Below are 18,762 nucleotides of genomic sequence, written 5' to 3' on the forward strand. Positions count from 1 at the left end.
TTATGCATCTGCATGCGTGATCTTTTCAACCATGCTCAACTTCAAATTCGTCTTCTGCCCGAACCAAGTGGGTAGAGGCCAGAAATCCTCCCAATATTTTGAAAGAGCCCCCGGTTGAGATCCCGGCGACGAATCCTCCAAGTCAAAATACGCAACATCCTCTGTGGAAGGATAAAAATCAAACTCAACTCCACACAAATCCATATACATCAAATAACCGCTATTCCCTTTACACGCAGGAAATTCTTTCGCTGAAAGCATGAACGAAACATCTTCACCTAAAAACAACACTTGATCTTTCAATCCATCTTCTTCAATCCACTCGCATTTCTCGTCGTCAAGTTTGAAAACATCCAAACGAATCCGACCCAAGAGAGAACCATGTTGGTAGTATTTGTATAACCAATACGTGTTGATCAGAAACAGATCATCCCTTGATTTTACCAGAGAGTGCATCATAAGATGTGATTGGGATTTTCCAGGAGCCGTGGCAGCTTCAGTGACGTTCAGAGACTTGGGATCCACTGCAACAGTAAAGCCGTCGAATCCCATAGCGTAGAGTTTCTTGTTGTGATAAATGATATCTTTACAGTAAAAACTTTCATAACCAAAATCTATGATCGCCCATCTCTCGTTTTTGCTTCCCCACACGCCCACTCGGCCTTCACTAATCAACGCCATTAGTACGAACTCACCAGCATTATCATCATCTGAAGAGATGACAGCCTTTTCAACGTAAAAAGGATAGAATTTGATACCATCTCGAGTCGAAAGGATTTGGCAATTTCCTTGACGCGATAATCCAGCAAGTTAAAAGACTCGGGCAACATCTCGGAAGAGTTTTTTATACGAAGTTTAAACAGGGGATCCATGACTTGGATTTTGCCAGAGTTTGACTCTTCTACTTTGACCAACCAAGTTTCGGTGGATTTTTTCAGGGGTTGAATGGCGTAAACAGTTGATTCGGTGAGTTCAAGGTGGCCGTCATCTGTCATGCCTGGCGGGAAGGGAATCTTGAAATGCGAGAGTGGCGGGAGTGGAGGAGGAACTGAGGAACGAAATGAGTTACAAACAGCCCGGAAACAGAGGGTTTCGATTCGTGTGTTGAGGAATTCTGCGATTGTAGCGAGTAGATGTTCAGGGAGATTGTCCATGGCAATGTCAATTGAATTATAGCAAGTTTTGATCACAAGAGGAAGAAGAAAGTAGGAAATTATAATTGAATCTTATATTCCTTCAAAGTTGATAATCTTTAACATCACAACTTTCACAATTTATATTAATACGAAAGATAATCTGGTCCCCGTGGAAGCCAACCGAAGAACAATAAAAAAATAGGAGTAGACTTGTTTAAGAGTGGATCACAATTTCCCACGTAAGGTTTGCCGCAATAACATTTTCCCACTTATAAATCTGCATTCACATTTGATTATCCCTTACATTTCACTAACTTTTTATCTGACGCACTGTGGGCGTTGCTCATACGAAATTTTGAGAACATAGCGTGCCGTGTCCAGGCGACATTAGTTTCTTTAAAGTCGGTGCACGTCCTACCAATAATAGTAATACTAGAATTTTTGGTCTCCCAAATTTCATTACAAAGTTGATCATTCATTCAAATTGCAATCAAATACAAAGTTAGATAGCAATAGACACTAGCCTATGCCATCAAACTCATTCAAATGGTTATTAAAATGCTAGGTCCTCTTTCCAAACACACAATGGATTATTCCCATTAAAATATCGTCATATTTGCATGTATCTAGAAAGGAAGACAAACCTATTGATCGACAATCAATCAATTCAATTTGGAAGATCTTGTGCATCCAACAATGGCTCAAATAGGTTTGTCTAATCCCTAATTTTATTTATTCAGTATTTTATAAACTAATATGTATATCATTGAATTGAGACTATATATATTGTTTTTTTGTGATTCAATGATTGAAATTGCATGAATAAATTCATATTTAAATATATGCTATTAATCTTACACATACTTGTTGTACTCTTCCAATTCCTTCTTGTATGCTTCCATTGCTTCAGCTGCCTTAGCATTTCACACTTGCTTCTCTTCTTCATTGAGTTCCTGTCACCTAGAAATAAGCATGTCAAAAACAATATACTTTTTAACATGGAGATAATTCAATACAAACTGCTACCTAACCAGAGGGATATACAAAATTATACCTTGCATTTCACTGCAATCAGTGCGTTAATTAGGGTAAAGTTTTAACTAGTAAAAAAAATGCAACATTTCAGCTGTCAAATATGATTCTAAAAAATTCTGCATTGCGGCCGTGTGAATGTAAGCTAACAACTTAGTGGGTCAATCTTTTCTAATTGGGGGCCCATTCAATGTTTTTATACCCAGATCGGGCCTTGACCTGATCAAGGGGCTGGTCCTCTAGTTGGGTGGTCCAGCTAGCGGGTCGGATCGGTGATATCAGCAGGAAACTCTAGTATGAAACTTAATAGATATATCCTTGAAAATTACATCAGTCCCTACATATTTGAAATCTAGCAAACACACCCTTGGGATATGGCCAGGAAACCACCACCAGGCCACCACGAAAACCTTAAGCCACTAAAAAACACCACCATTCGCCACAGCAAAACCCACCACAAACCAAGGGAGTTGTTGCGAAGAGGAGATGTGGCGACGTCATTCGGTTTGGAGTCATGGATTAGGCTATCACGGAGTCAATCATCGAGTTGAAGTCATCGTTTCGTTGAGTTGATCCGATCGAATGCATGATTCAATTAAGAGATTAGGGAAGGAATAGCCGAACTGAGAAATCAGAATTTAGAAATGGAATTAGGAATTTCATGTGAAATTGAAAATGAAATTGCAGTTTAGTAGATTGGTTTAGCTACCAATTCTTTGACCTAGTGGTTGATCCACGGTTCGACATTGTTCCCACTTGTTCAACCACGAGTTAATCCAGTCTAATGGCTAAAATGGGTTTTAAGGTTTCAGTGGACCATATTAGGGCCCAGTTCCCAATCTGACTGATCTGGTCTAGGTTTTAAAATAGAGGGCCCACCCCACCCCCCCACCCCCGGGCCTATTATGGCTTTGACCAAGACACAATGTCAAGCAAAAATCTTGAGATTTTCAGTTTCAGAATGTAAAACCACTCACCGAATTCAATTTCTCATAAAACCTCTTTGTCTTCTTTAGTTAGACACCTTGGATTTAAGGGTAGGGTTTTATTTCTTTCCTAACTATGGACACAACCACTGTGAATTGGGCAAATCTTCCAAGCCTCGTACTCCTCTAATCGCCAAAAGCCTCCTAACACAAATCTCATTTGTGCGCTCAATCCCATCCCCTTCAAAACCCATTTCTCCACTTACTGGTCCCAAGCTTCCCCTCCGCCCATGTCGCCCAAGCCCTGTCAGCCCAAACCCTAACCTTAAAACCAAATTTATGCTCACCCAGTCCACTGTTTGCACCATCCAACCCCTTACCAAAATCTTTGACACTTAGAAAACCACCAAAACGTCATACTATCGCTACTTTTATGGATGAAACTTAGAAGGACATCATACCAATGGCAGCCCCTTTGATTAAAAAAAAAAAAAAATTATAATTTGTTTATTTCTTACAATTAATACAAACGGGGAAACTTGTTTAACATTTTCTTTCCCCCAACTCACGTACATTTGAAACATGAAGAGGAGACATATTACATATATATACTAGTTTAAATTACCTAAAGACTACGTAATATTATTAATCTATTAACCATTAACCATTCACTTATTACTATTTGTTATGCCTAAAAAATAAGGGCTAATGTCAGCCCACGTTAGTAAACACCAATTAGAGTTCAGGAAGGTTTTGCGCCATCCAGGAGTTGCCACGTCGCCCCAAGACAGGAAGAATATGGTTGTCACCAACTTAGCAGATTTTGGTTTTGTCTATAAGTGAATGAGAGCCGCACACTTGTCCAAGCCCCAGATAATTTGAGGATATCTCCTAAGTTATCAGCCAATTGGAGGCAAGGAATGACTTGCACGACATCTACCCACTTGCATATTTGTAATCATTACCTTGAATTCCTCTACTATAAATAGAAAACACCCCCCTCTCATTTTCGGGATGCTGATACTGAACCTACATTCTGATTGTAATCTTTAACTTTCAGAGCAAAGATAACCTGCAAGAAAGAGACTGACTTAATATTCTATCTGAATACTTAATTATTGTACCTCTGTTTGTTGTTCGCTATATGCAACCTCTTGTAATCTCTCATATATAAAATAACAGTCGATGTAGGATTCGTTTTAAGCATCCGAACCACTTTAAAAACTATATCTCATTTATTATTTAGTCTTTATATTCGATTATCGTAATCATTCACGTGTAATTTTTAAGAACAACTTAGTACTTTACACATGCGAGTCATTAGTGTCAAAATCAAGCATCAAAACTATTTTTTTAAAGGATAACTAATTACATAAAAATCGCTAAAACAAAACAAATTTAATTATGTTCTTTCATAGTTATCCCAGGCAGTTGAGTTGAGGTCATAGCCTTAAGTTGAAATGGGGTACAGTTAAAAGTGTTCACCTGAAGACAAATAGACTTATTTAAAGTGATGCCATTGCCATATGCACTTCAATAATTCTCTAACTATCCCTCGTTCAGAATAAATCTAAATTAATTTCAAAATTACCCATATATATAATTACTTTTTAACTCCTTCGTAAGTAATACCAAAACCAATTGAAGCCATTGTAAATGAATTAATTACTCATTTGATGAAGATACCACTTATAAGAAGACTAATCCGTATGAATTTTGCGACATAAACGGTGGAAAATGGGATTAAATGTTTGTATTGTGGAAAAAAAAAAATGATTTTGATAGATTTTATTTCATTTTAAAATGAAAGAAAAGATTATAAAAAATGTTGCAAAAAATATGGGTGAGGGCTATGATTTAAATGTTTTTAAGTAAAATTCAATTGATGACTTGAAACAGAAAAGGTTTTTTTTTTCAAAATTCTAGTATGAACTTTTATTTAGGAGAAATATCTTTCCGTATAACATTTTTTTATTTATAAGAGTATTATTATCAAATTTAAGTAAAATAATATACAAGTACTTACGAAGGAGTTAAAAAGTAATTATATATATAGTATATACAAGTACAACTTATAAGTGATTAAAAAAGATGTTATTTTTATTTAGTAAGATACATCAATGAATAGATAACTAAAAAAGAGTTGAAAAATGAATCAACAATGTGAAGGAAAATTCTCCACAAAACTGACAAGAACTAATATACATAAATATAAAATACAGAGTCATTGCAGGCCTGATATTAATTTAATGAAGAATATATTACAGAGTCCTTGCAGGCCTGATATTAATTAATGAAGAATATATTAAAATGAGCATTACAGAGTCCTTGCATGGCATATGGAGTCAATCATTCGTAATTTGAGTTACGTAATGGTTGATTCGAGTCTCGGATATTGTATTGTCTTCATCTTTAGTTTATAGAAATTAAGAAAACTGGAAAAGAGAGTATATTTATTAATGACCAATTAATAAAAGTATAAATTAAGATAAGAAAATAATGTTATAAATTATAATCCATCACTTTCGAACTTGAATATAATTCTTCATGACTACGTTTAATTAAATCTTTCGGAACATAGGGATCGACAATTAATAAATAAGACCCTGCAAGATAACATAAATAATCCTGTAAACATCTGCATGCATGATCTTTTCAACCATGTTAAATTTCAAGTTCATCTTCTCCGATTGAGTAGGCAGTTACAATCAAAATAAAAAATTAAGGAAAAAAAAAAAAAAATTTACATTCATTCAGCGGGAATTCTGCTTCTGCCTGAGCCAAGTGGGTGGAGGCCAGAAAGCCTCCCAATATTTTGAAAGAGCCCCCGGTTGAGATCCCACCGACGGATCCTCTAAGTCAAAATACGCAACATCCTCTGTGGGAGGATAAAAATCAAACTCAACTCCGCGCAAATCCATATACATCAAGTAACCGCAATTCCCTTTACACGCAGTAAATTCTTTGGCTGAAAGCATGAAAGAACCATCTTCACCTAAAAACAACGCTTGATCTTTCAATCCACTTGCATTTCTGTTTGTCAAGCTTGAAGACATCCAAATGAATCCGACCCGAGAGAGGACCATGTTGGTAGTATTTGTATAGCCAATACGTGTTGATCAGAAACAGATCATCCCTTGATTTTACCAAAGAGTGAATCATAAGATGTGATTGGGATTTTTCAGGAGCCGCGGCAGCTTCAGTGACGTTCAGAGACTTGGGATCCACTGCCACAGTAACTCCGTCGAATCCCATAGCGTAGAGTTTCTTGTTGTGATAAATGATATCTTTACTGTAAAAACTTTCATAACCAAAATCTATGATCGCCCATCTCTCGTCTTTGCTTCCCCACACGCCCACTCGGCCGTCACTAATCAACGCCATTAGTACGAACTCACCAGCATTATCATCATCTGAAGAGACGACAGCCTTTTCAAGGTAAAAGGGATTAGAATTTGATACCATCTCGAGTCGACAGGATTTAGCAACTTCCTTGACGCGATAATCCAGCAAGTTGAAAGACTCGGGCAACATCTCGGAAGAGTTTTTGATACGAAGTTTAAACAGGGGATCCATGACCTGGATTTTGCCAGAGTTTGACTCTTCTACTTTAACCCACCATGTTTCGGTGGATTTGTCCAGGGGTTGAATGGCGTAAACAGTTGATTCGGTGAGTTCAAGGTGGCCGTCGTCTGTCATGCCTGGCGGGAAGGGAATCTTGAAATGCGAGAGTGGCGGGAGTGGAGGAGGGACTGAGGAACGAAATGAGTTACAAGCAGCGCGAAAACAGAGTGTTTCGATTCGTGTGTTGAGGTATTCTGCGATTGTAGCGAGTAGATGTTCAGGGAGATTATCCATGGCAATGGCAATTGAATTAGCAAATTTTGGTTACAAGAGGAAGAAGAAAGTAGGAAATTCTAATTGAATCCTTCAAAGTTGATAAGCTTTAACATCATAATTTATATTAATACGAAAGGATAAAGGTAACTTGGAAGCCTACTGAAGTAGAATAAAGAAAAGGAGTTTAAGAGTGAATGACAATTTCCCATGCAAGGTTTGCCGTAATTACATTTTTTCACCCATAAACTTTTAGAAAAACAATTTCCCACCCATCTTCAATCTTGATCCATGGAATCTATCAATAACAGGGGTAAAACTATTAAAAAATTATTTACCCTTCACTATTTGACTTTATATTTTTCAATGATATTGAATAACATTTTCCTATCCAAACTTTATTAAATTTATTTTTCAGCCTTAGTTTGGTTTATATTAATTTAAGGGTTAATAAATTAAAAATAAAGTCAGTAATTAAAGTTAAAAAAATTTTTAAAAAACTTAAAACAAAATAGTTGGCCAGTGGCTAGAATCGCACCCAGCAATTTCGCACCAATCAAGTGCGATTAGGCCAAAATCGCACCCAACCAAGTACGAAAAATACATATAACAAAGTTTGTGTGGAAAAAAGTTATTCAGTCTCGTTACAAATTATAAAGTCAAATTGTTACGGGTATTATAGTCTTTTTACAACTTTACCACTATCAGGTAACATATTTCATTGACAGAGATTGACATGGGTGATAACTTGTTTTTCTCAAAATTTATAGGTGGAAAAATATAATTACGCAAACCTTGCGTGGGAAATTGTCAATCACTCTATAAATGTTCAATCTTTTTCTCGGCTGCATGTCCACCCACCAACTTAGTCTTTGTCTTTTGTTTGATTAGAAATTAAGAAAAGTGGAAAAAGAAGTACATTTAGAAAACGTAGAAATTAAGAAAAGAAAAAGAGAGTATACTTATTTATCTCTCCCCTGTTATTTTAAATTAAAGAAATGAGAATCCAATTTTTGACAAATATTTAGTTATTAACTATGAATTAACATAAGTTACTGAATTTAAAAACAAATAAATCACTAATATAATGTAGTCTTTTTTTTTTTTGGAATGCAAATTATTAGGATAATTGGCAATATATTATCATAATAATAATAATTAAAAAAAAATATTGTGATTTGCACCAATAAAAAATACTAGATTCCGTGATGAAACATGTGTAACAAATTGTATGAAATCTGCAATGCGATGTTGGATCAATGAATAAAAAACACAAACGACAAAAAAAATAAAATAAAAAAAATAACAAGAAATTTTTAAAGTAGTTCGGATGCTATATACAAATTCTATGTTTATTGTCTTTTATTGTTTTTTTGTGTTTGTTTTTCATGTACAAGTGTGGTTTGCATCAAAAATCAATCCTTAATCTAGGTGAAAAATAAATTTATAACAAATTTGTAAATAAAATTAACTTAAGACAGAATAACACGTGAATAAGCGTTTTGAGGATTGATCGTACAACAAATAAACACCATAATTCTTTTGTGTCCCATGCATATAATATTTTAATTAATCTAATTAATCCCGTTAGCTAAATGAAATAGAAGTAAACAGAAGAATTATTTTCTCTTATAAGTTACGCTTTGAATCAATTGGAGATTTGCATAAACTTCACGAGTCTTCACCAGGTCGATGAGATGAGGAAGAAAATAAATAATTAAAAGATGAAAAGACAAATGTAATGGCTCATAGCCTAGGGATGGGAGATCATGACGTTTGGGAACTATAACATCGCTATGTTATTATCATCACTTTGGAACTTTGAATATAATTTTAGTATTTTAACCTGAAAATGTTGTCAGACTTAATTGGATGCTAACAAACCCTAAATCTAGGAAAACGAAGATAAAGCGAATCAATAGCAAATAAATAAACTAATATAAGAGCAAAATTTCACTACGAAGAAGAAAGGAAAAATTGAAAGAGTCTCTTACAAGCCTCACATATTAGCTATGTTTTTCTGAACCTCCGGTTTGGTTTTTCTTTCTATTTTTTTGAATTTTTTAACTTGAGGATTTAACTCATTTTTTATAGATAATATATGAGATACTATTTTTAATAGGACTCAAAATTTATAAATTTTATTTTTAATTCCTAATTCAATTATATTTCTATTCTTAATTCTACATAGAACACATATTAAGAAAACCATGTGTTATTACAGTACTAATTTGGATTGAATTTGACTACATGATTAAATAATCCTGTAAACATTTGACATTGAAAAGAAAATTCAAACTTATACATCATGGATGCATGATTTTTCAACCATGCTCAGCTTCAAATTCTACTTCTCCGATGGATGAGGCGGTTACAATCAAAATAAAATTAAGAAAAAAATAAAAAAATAAACTTTACATTCATTCAGCAGGAATTCTGCTTCTGTCTGAGACAAGTGGGTGGAGGCCAAAATGCCTCTGAATATTTTGAAAGAGCCGCCGGTTGAGATCTCGGCGACGGATCCTCCAAGTCAAAATACGCAACAGCCTCTGTGGGGTGATAAAATTTAAAATCAGCTCCACCCAAATCCATATACATCAAGTAACCGCAATTCCCTTTACACGCAGGGAGTTCTTTCGCTGAAAGCATGAACGAACCATCTTCACCTAAAAACAACACTTGATCTTTTAATCCATCTTCTTCAATCCACTCGCATTTCTCTTCGTCAAGCTTGAAAACATCCAAACAAATCCGACCCAAAAGAGGACCATGTTGGTAGTATTTGTATAACCAATACTTGTTGATCAGAAACAAATCATCCCTTGATTTTACCAGAGAGTGCATCATAAGATGTGATTGGGATTTTCCAGGAGCTGCGGCAGCTTCAGTGACGTTTAGAGACTTGGGATCCACTGCCACAGTGATGCCGTCGAATCCCATAGCGTAGAGTTTCTTGTTGTGATAAATGATATCTTTACAGTAAAAACTTTCATAACCAAAATCTATAATCGCCCATCTCTCGTCTTTGCTTCGCCACACGCCCACTCGGCCTTCACTAATCAACGCCATTAGTACGAACTCACCAGCTTTATCATCATCTGAACAGACGATAGCCTTTTCAACGTAAAAAGGATTAGAATTTGATACCATCTCGAGTCGACAGGATTTAGCAACTTCCTTGACGCGATAATCCAGCAAGTTAAAAGACTCGGGCAACATCTCGGAAGAGTTTCTGCCATCCTTTCTATTGGGCGCCCCTTGGGTGCACAGCCCGACCCCACATTGGGCCCACTGGGCTTTGCGCAGGTCACATATAAAGCCAGAATCTGGAGATTTTCGGTTTCAGAATGTAAACCACTCACCAAACTCAGTCTCTGATAAACCTCTTCGTCTTCTTCAGTTAGGATCCTCGGAATTACGGTACGGTTTCATCTTTCCCAACCATGGACATAAACACGACCACGGTCAATTCGGTAAGTCTCCCAAACCTTGTACCCTCTTAGTCGCCAACCTCCTCCCCGCACAATCGATCTCCTCTGTTTTTCCGCGCCGTTGCCATTCATTTCTGCGCTCAGTCTCATCCCCTCCAAAGCCCATTTCTCCACTTACTGTTCTCAACTTCCCCTCTCTCCTTGTCGCTCAAGCCCTATCAACCCACAACCCTATCCTCAACACACAAATTTGCTCACTCGTCCACCGTTTACGCCATTAACCCCTTACCAAAATCTCCAACACTTTCAAAACCACCAAACACGTGGGTAGTCCGAGTTAAGGAGTCAAAACTCTGAAAAAGTTCCAGTCCTATAAAAAACTTGCCCAAGAAGTTACCCAGGTCCTTGAATTTGCTGGATTTGACTAAGTGTTCGGACTTGTGTTAGTTGACTTGAGAAAGGTGACGAGTTAAGCGATTTCAGTGTCCTTGAGTTTGCTGGTTCGGATTATCGTTCTTTATTTCACAAAAGAGTTTGCAGGTGTAAAAAGAATTGTGTTTATTTTTGACACGACCCCCCCTCGACGCTCCCTATCTCATAAGCTCCGGTGCATCCGCCTCGACACTCCCTATCCCATAAGCTTCAGCGCACCTATGAGACTCGGGTGGCCAAGACGTGCCATGTGGAAATCTAAAAACCTGATTCTAAATATTTTTCCATAAAACATTCGCTTGGATTCATTTTGAAAGCATAAACACATAAGATATATATATATATATAATATATATATATATTTGAAATTCTGAAATCTAACATATATATATATAATTATATATAATATATATATATATATATAATATATATATATTATATATATATACATACATACATTTGAAAATCTGAAATCTAACCCGTACGTTCATAAAATCAAAAACGGTGGTATCAGATCTTCATATCTTTTATAATCACACAGGAGATAAACATAGGGATAAAACATAATTCTGTAGCGGAACATGTATGATATTTTTACACACATGATGAGTCGATGACGTGTGGCCCAACCTCGAGAGGAAACGCTCCTCAGCAGAACTCTTCCTGTGAACCTGGGGAAAAGATTGTTTAAAAGAGGTGAGCTGAAATACTCAGTGAGTGGGGGATTTGGGAGAGTTTGCAAAACATTATTCAAACAATAGTCATGGCATGCAATAGTTATTATGAAATCCGAAACAACATGATTCTATGAACTTGTATAAAGTAATTAAATCATTCTTGTATGCATTGTATAACTCGTTCTTAATATTGCTAATACTACTGTAATCTCATCATTTAAGCGAAAACAAATTCTGAATTATAGCCACATCTTGAATGCAAAAATTCTTTCTTTGGAAACTTGAAAACATAGCTGTAAATGCTTATGCTCTGGGAACAATGTTTCCATAAGTCATGCTGCAACCATCTATGTCATCACTCAGAATGCATATGATTTGAATATAACTCTACTAGTCATGGTGCAAACATCCAAACCATCATTCAATAACACTCATGATTTACAAAACAAATCTAGTAACTAAATTTATAACTATTGTGATGGATTAAATTGAAAGCTGATTTTTTCTGAAAGTATGCACTAATAAGATTTTGGAATACTGTAAACTTTATGCTGATAACTGAACTTTAAACTGAATACTATAGCTTTTACTGATACTGAAAACTATAAGTTGGTATCTTATCTGAACTGTGGCTAATACTGAAAGCTCTCTTAATTATTCTAAAAACTTATATTGAGACTATCACTCATCACAGATGCTAAAAACTGAATGTGATTTTGAACATTCTAAATCTGATTATGATATTATAACAGAAATCTCTCACCACAACTAGTACCTAAGGGTAAATCTGCCCAACCCGGCAAGATCTAACATTGTGCGGGTTGAACCATTAATCCATCCTGCTAGGCAAATCGGTCACCGCTCAAGCCTTCGATCTAGTGATCTAAGCATCACTCGGTCAGAAAATCATATCCCTGTGTAGCGATATCTGCCTCGCTTAGGCCTTCGACCCACTTGAGTCGGCAAATTAAATCATGTGTAGCGATATCTGCCTCGCTCGGGCCTTCGACCCACTTGGGCCAGTAATATCAATCATATGATCGATATCTGTCTCCCTCAAGCCTTCGACCCACTTGGGCTGCAATGTCATCATATGAAGCGATATCTACCTCGCTCAGCCTTCGACCCACTTGGGCCAGCAATATCAAATCATATGCATGCGTAGAACCAAATCAACATCATAAGGGGGTTGGGCACTATGTAGTGGTTTGAAACCCACTTCATCTCATACTTAATCTCAGTAACATGTAAGTCAGTATTTACTATGTGCCTATAGATCATACATAATAAGGTGTGCTTAACGGGCCGAGTCGCTCGTGAGCCGCTCGAATCGGCTCGTTAGGCTCGCGCCGAGTCTAGCTCGAAATCCCAGGGGGTTTTTTTATGTTTCTGAAGTACTGGGATTTAATTAAATTATGCAACACAAGTTTTAAAAAATACCAAAATACCCCGTTATTAAATCCCCAAATATCGAATTCATTCGCCAAATGAACCCTTGCCGTAAAAGTTGAAACTTGAAACTCCTCCCAAACTCATGATTTTCTTGTCCATCTCAGCACAAAATTTCCGTCCGATTTCGTCAAACTTCTCGTCATCTTCATTCGGATCATCGGACTTCGTAATCGGTGAGTTTTGAGTTTCTTCAAAGTCTGTGAATGCAAAGCCTTATCAATCTCCATCAAGGGCTAGTTATGGTTCATATGGTGACGAGTCAGGATTGATTCGGAATTGCGGCATCTTGTTGGGGATATTGTTGGGAGGAAGAGATGATGAAGAGGTGGTGGTGAAGGGGAAAAATAGGAAGAGAGTAATGGCGGCGGCGGCGAATTTACGCCCAAGAAAGTAAACGGTTCTGTTATAGAAAGTTTTCAAAGAAGGGTAAAAGCAAAATTCTTCAACAAAGTTAGTCCTACGGCCAAATCTTCTAAAGAAGACCTTCAACTGATAAAAGGAATGAGAGGAATATAACGAAACCAACTAATCTTTCTCCATGTAGAAGCAAAGACAGAAGGTGTTGGAGGATCTGAAGAAGGAAAGACAAAGTGTGCGAAAAATAAATAATCAGTTTGACAAAATAAATGAAAGTTAAAATTTGTCAAAACCTTCAACAATCAATGTGTGCTGTCCAGCAAATTTTCAAAAAAAAAAAATTTGATTTTTTGGAGTTGGCTCACGACCGGCTCAAACTCGGCTTGAAAACCGGCTTGAATAGTATCAAAACCTTTATGAGCCGAGCCGAGTCTAATAATATATGGCTCGGCTCGGCTCGAATATTCTCTCTTTCACGAGCCGAGCTTGTTAAGCTAAAAACTCGGCTTGGCTCGGCTCATTAACACCCTTATACATATATGCATAATATTCAAAAGTCACATATAGGGGTGAAATGCAATTTTCTGAACTATTTTAGACCTGACAGTTTAACCCAGATTGAAAATTATTTCAACGTCACATGATCTTAGTATATAACCGATACAAATCATAAGCAATATCACTTTAAAGTCAAACTCATATAACACATTATAATGATAACTAAACCCAAGAGCAAAAATAATAATAATAATAATATAAGATATTTCATATAAGGAAAAATCATGCCATATTATATTTCATGGAAAATAGGGGTAAAATGCAAGTTTTTAGAACATACTTCAAAACTGACAAAAAGCACCCCATTTTCCCTTTTACCGAGAGATTATTCACCACATTATATATATAAAAACCTCACATGCATAACTCAATACACCATCCAAATAATCAGATTTGTAAGTTTCAATTTAATTTCCCAGTCAAGCCAAAAAGTTTTATATATATAATATATATGAAATCCCAACCACCTTTACCTGCATAATTTAGTAGTCAAAAATACAGTCTAGACCATGTAATTCAGCCTCCAATTCAGTTTTTATTCAACAAAAATGCAACCTATACCGCATATAAAACCAGCCACACTACATGTATAATTTCGGCGGACATAAAATTCATAAACCATAATCCAACCATCATCGCATGCATCATATAACACATACCCAAGAAATCTCATTCAAACAATAAAATGGAAACACGACTTACACATGCGACATGAATTTCAGCATTTGGATGCAATGTATCTCCTGCATGTAAAATCCTTCGTATCTTAGAAACAGAACTCAACAATTAACACATGCACGCCTCGAAATATTGAGAAAATGTTTGATTTTTGCCACTCACTCTTCTAATCCTATAATTGAATGTCTATTACAGTGCGTTGGATTTCGATCTCCACCGTTCAGAATGTAGAGTTGTGTTTCATGAACAACATATCCAAAAATCAGAACGATCGACGGCAAACGACTCCAGATCACCATTTGATGATGCACTGTTCACAGACTCCAAAACTTATATTCCTCTCCCTCTCCCTTTCTTTTTGTTTTTGGTTTTCTTCTCTTCCTCTCTCACTCTATCTCTCGGCCGAACCCACTCTTTCTTCTCTTCTCCTTCTTTTATATTTTCTCCTTTCTCTCCTCTCTCTTCTCCTCCTCCTCTCCTTCTCCTTTCCTTTCTTTTTTTCTGCTCTCGTTTTTCTTCTTCTTCATTTTGGGCGGAACTGCTTTTTTTTTTTTTTTTTTTTTATCTTTAAAAACAAACAATTTTTCTGAAATTATTTCTGCCCCTCAAAAATCTCTTAATTCAGTCTAACCCCGCCACCTAAGCTTCTCCTGACAATAATGTCCAGATTTTTCCCTCTTGTACTTGCAAACCCATCAGAATTTATTTCTTTGTTTCTACCCCTTAACGCAACTTTAAAACTGACAAAAATACCCCTTTCTTACAACAAGTGCCAAAAACCAATTAGAAAGATATTAATTAACTAAATTAGGAAATGGGGTTTTAACATTACTGATGATGCTTTTGATGAAGTTCATGATGATCACTCTAATTTTCTATTTAGCTCTGCGATTTTACAACTAGTTTAGAATGCCAAACCCTCTAGTGTTCACATTTGAAACTAGTTGTAACTAGGATTATTTCTTAGAATTAATACAAATGAGAAAGTTGTTTATTCTTTCTCTGATTCATTCACATTTAAACATGGAAATATTATATATATATATATATATATTATATAATCAGTTTAAATTATCATATAATACTATTACTTGTTAACAATAGTCGTTTACTTATTATTAATTATTATTATTTTTTAATGAATAGTAATTATATTATAATAAACGTTAGAACATAAGAATAATGTTTTTTAAAGTCATCCCAGGTGTCGTAACCTTAAGTTAAATGGGTGTTGGTTTCAGGACATGATTGATCGGCTGATCAAGCAGTAATGTTGAAAAAAAAAAAGAAATTCCTCAATCAGCTGTTGATGATCTTAACTTGTAAAAAAAAAAAAAAAAAAAAAAAAAGTAAAATTCAAATCCCTAATTAGCTGCAAGTACCATGGATGAATGCCGATAGAGTCTAAAGAAATCAACCACAAACAACGTACGTAACATCGTCAATATATATAGTATTATAAATCAATTAAACTCATTTATAATTAGCAGTATTAGTCATATCATGTGTAACCCGTATGCCATTGCACGGAGTAGAACTCTTTGGATTTTGACTAACTATATATGTTGTAGTTGGGTTGAAATAGACATCTGATGATGAATCATCAGAGGTGGTTGAGTTGAGGTCGTTGCCTTAATTAAGGTGAAATGGCTCAATAAATACTAGAAAAAAATTATTGTTTTATGTAGAAGTGATACTTTATTTAATCTGTTACTTTTCAAAGAAACATTTCAGAAGGACTCTACATATATATATGCATGGACGCATGGTTGAATCCATCTACTAATAAGTTGTCATTTTCAGTATTTCTTAAAACATTTACGAAATAAAAGTCGGCAACTCAGAATGCAAAGCTTATAGAGGCGCCATGCATGGACGTGCCAGTGGGTTTCAAACTTTCAATAAATCTCAACATTAAGTTGTAGCTTAATGTAATGGCTCTTTAATAAAGGGTCAGCCGCATAACTGTGTATTAATCTTTTACTTTTGGATGAAACCTAGGTTTGGGTAACATCAGAGGGTGTTAATGTTTTTTTTATTTTTATTTTTTCTATAACTAGTCGTAACTAGGATTATTTCTTATAATTAATACAAAATGAAGAAGTCTGTTTATCTTTTTCTTTCTTTGAATCATTTACATTTGAAATATGAGAAAGAATTTTTTCATATATATATCATATATATATGAAAACCATTAAGACTAATGTAAATGAATTACTCATTCGATGAACATACAACTCATAAGAAGACACATGCTATGAAATTTGTGACATGAATTGAAGAAAAGGGATTAAATATTTGTATTGTGGAAAACAATGATTTTGATAGATTTTTTTTCATTTTAAAATGAAAAAAGATTATAAAAAATGTTGGGTGAGGCTATGATTTAAAATGTATTCAATTGACTCGAACACAGAAAAGATTTTTTTTTTTTAAATTCTAGTACGAATTTTAATTAGGGAAATATAATATATTTTTTTATTTATAAGAGTATTATTTGTCAAATTAAATAAAAGAAAAGTAATTAATGGGATTGGAAAGACATTTAGTGGATTACTCTTTATTTAACTTGGAACAACATTTTATACAACTTAATTAAATATATTATAATGTGGAAAGGATCGACAAAATTCGTATAAGTACAATCTTGTTCTCGCTGCATGTCTTCATCTTTAGTTTGACATTTTACCTATGAAAGAAAATTCAAACTTATGCATCTGCATGCGTGATCTTTTCAACCATGCTCAACTTCAAATTCGTCTTCTGCCCCGAACCAAGTGGGTAGAGGCCAGAAATCCTCCCAATATTTTGAAGAGCCCCCGGTTGAGATCCCGGCGACGAATCCTCCAAGTCAAAATACGCAACATCCTCTGTGGAAGATAAAAAATCAAACTCAACTCCACACAATCCATATACATCAAGTAACCGCTATTCCCTTTACACGCAGGAAATTCTTTCGCTGAAAGCATGAACGAAACATCTTCACCTAAAAACAACACTTGATCTTTCAATCCATCTTCTTCAATCCACTCGCATTTCTCGTCGTCAAGTTGTGAAACATCCAACGAATCCGACCCAAGAGAGAACCATGTTGGTAGTATTTGTATACCAATACGTGTTGATCAAACAGATCATCCCTTGATTTTACCAGAGGTGCATCATAAGATGTGATTGGGATTTTCCAGGAGCCGTGGCAGCTTCAGTGACGTTCAGGACTTGGGATCCACTGCACAGTAAGCCGTCGAATCCCTAGCGTAGAGTTTCTTCTTGTTGTGATAAATGATATCTTTACAGTAAAAACTTTCATAACCAAATTCTATGATCGCCCATCTCTCGTCTTTGCTTCCCCACACGCCCACTCGGCCTTCACTAATCAACGCCATTAGTACGAACTCACCAGCATATCATCATCTGAAGAGAGACGCCTTTTCAACGTAAAAAGGATAGAATTTGATACCATCTCGAGTCGAAAGGATTTGGCAATTCCTTGACGCGATAATCCAGCAAGTTAAAGACTCGGGCAACATCTCGGAAGAGTTTTTTATACAAGTTTAAACAGGGGATCCATGACTTGGATTTTGCCAGAGTTTGACTCTTCTACTTTGACCAACCAGTTTCGGTGGATTTGTCCAGGGGTTGAATGGCGTAAACAGTTGATTCGGTGAGTTCAAGGTGGCCGTCATCTGTCATGCCTGGCGGGAGGGAATCTTGAAATGCGAGAGTGCGGGAGTGGAGGAACTGAGGAACGAAATGTTCCAACAAGCCCGGAAACAGAGGGTTTCGATTCGTGTGTTGAGGAATTCTGCGATTGTAGCGAGTAGATGTTCAGGGAGTTGTCCATGGCAATGTCAATTGAATTATAGCAAGTTTTGATCACAAGAGGAAGAAAAGTAGGAAATTTAATTGAATCTTATATTCCTTCAAAGTTGATAATCTTTACATCACAACTTTCACAATTTATATTAATACGAAAGATATTGTCCCCGTGGAAGCCAACCGAAGAACATAAAAAAATAGGAGTAGACTTGTTTAAGAGTGGATCACAATTTCCACGTAAGTTTGCCGCAATAACATTTCCCACTTATAATCTGCATTCACATTTGATTATCCCTTACTTTCACTAACTTTTTATCTGACGCACTGTGGGCGTTGCTCTAACGAAATTTTGAGAACATAGCGTGCCGTGTCCAGGCGACATTAGTTTCTTTAAAGTCGTTGCACGTCCTACAATAATATAATACTAGAA

The 18,762-nt window shown here is 35.8% G+C and overlaps 4 protein-coding genes across 4 annotated transcripts; all 4 read right to left on the reverse strand.

Annotated features, from left to right (window-relative positions):
• Positions 1 to 681, reverse strand: LOC116146087 (F-box protein SKIP23-like). Its single transcript, XM_031431499.1, has one exon. It carries the CDS (start codon positions 679 to 681, stop codon positions 1 to 3), a length of 681 nt encoding a protein of 226 aa, XP_031287359.1.
• On the reverse strand, positions 681 to 1,154 carry LOC116146088 (F-box protein At4g35733-like). Its single transcript, XM_031431500.1, has one exon. The coding sequence runs from the start codon at positions 1,152 to 1,154 to the stop codon at positions 681 to 683; it is 474 nt and encodes a 157-aa protein (XP_031287360.1).
• A 4,693-nt stretch (positions 1,155 to 5,847) lies between these two features.
• Positions 5,848 to 6,952, reverse strand: LOC116146089. Its single transcript, XM_031431501.1, has 2 exons — positions 6,178 to 6,952; positions 5,848 to 6,062 (listed from the first exon to the last, which is right to left on the reverse strand). Exons 1-2 carry the CDS (start codon positions 6,950 to 6,952, stop codon positions 5,848 to 5,850), a joined length of 990 nt encoding a protein of 329 aa, XP_031287361.1.
• A 2,203-nt stretch (positions 6,953 to 9,155) lies between these two features.
• Positions 9,156 to 10,528, reverse strand: LOC116146090 (F-box protein SKIP23-like). The gene is made up of 2 exons (XM_031431503.1): positions 10,420 to 10,528; positions 9,156 to 10,257 (listed from the first exon to the last, which is right to left on the reverse strand). The coding sequence occupies exons 1-2, from the start codon at positions 10,526 to 10,528 to the stop codon at positions 9,356 to 9,358; spliced, it is 1,011 nt and encodes a 336-aa protein (XP_031287363.1). The 3' UTR covers positions 9,156 to 9,355.
• Between the last annotated feature and the right edge of the window lie 8,234 nt (positions 10,529 to 18,762).

Source organism: Pistacia vera, unplaced genomic scaffold (genome assembly GCF_008641045.1).
Source record: "Pistacia vera cultivar Batoury unplaced genomic scaffold, PisVer_v2 Contig471, whole genome shotgun sequence".
NCBI lineage: Eukaryota > Viridiplantae > Streptophyta > Magnoliopsida > Sapindales > Anacardiaceae > Pistacia > Pistacia vera.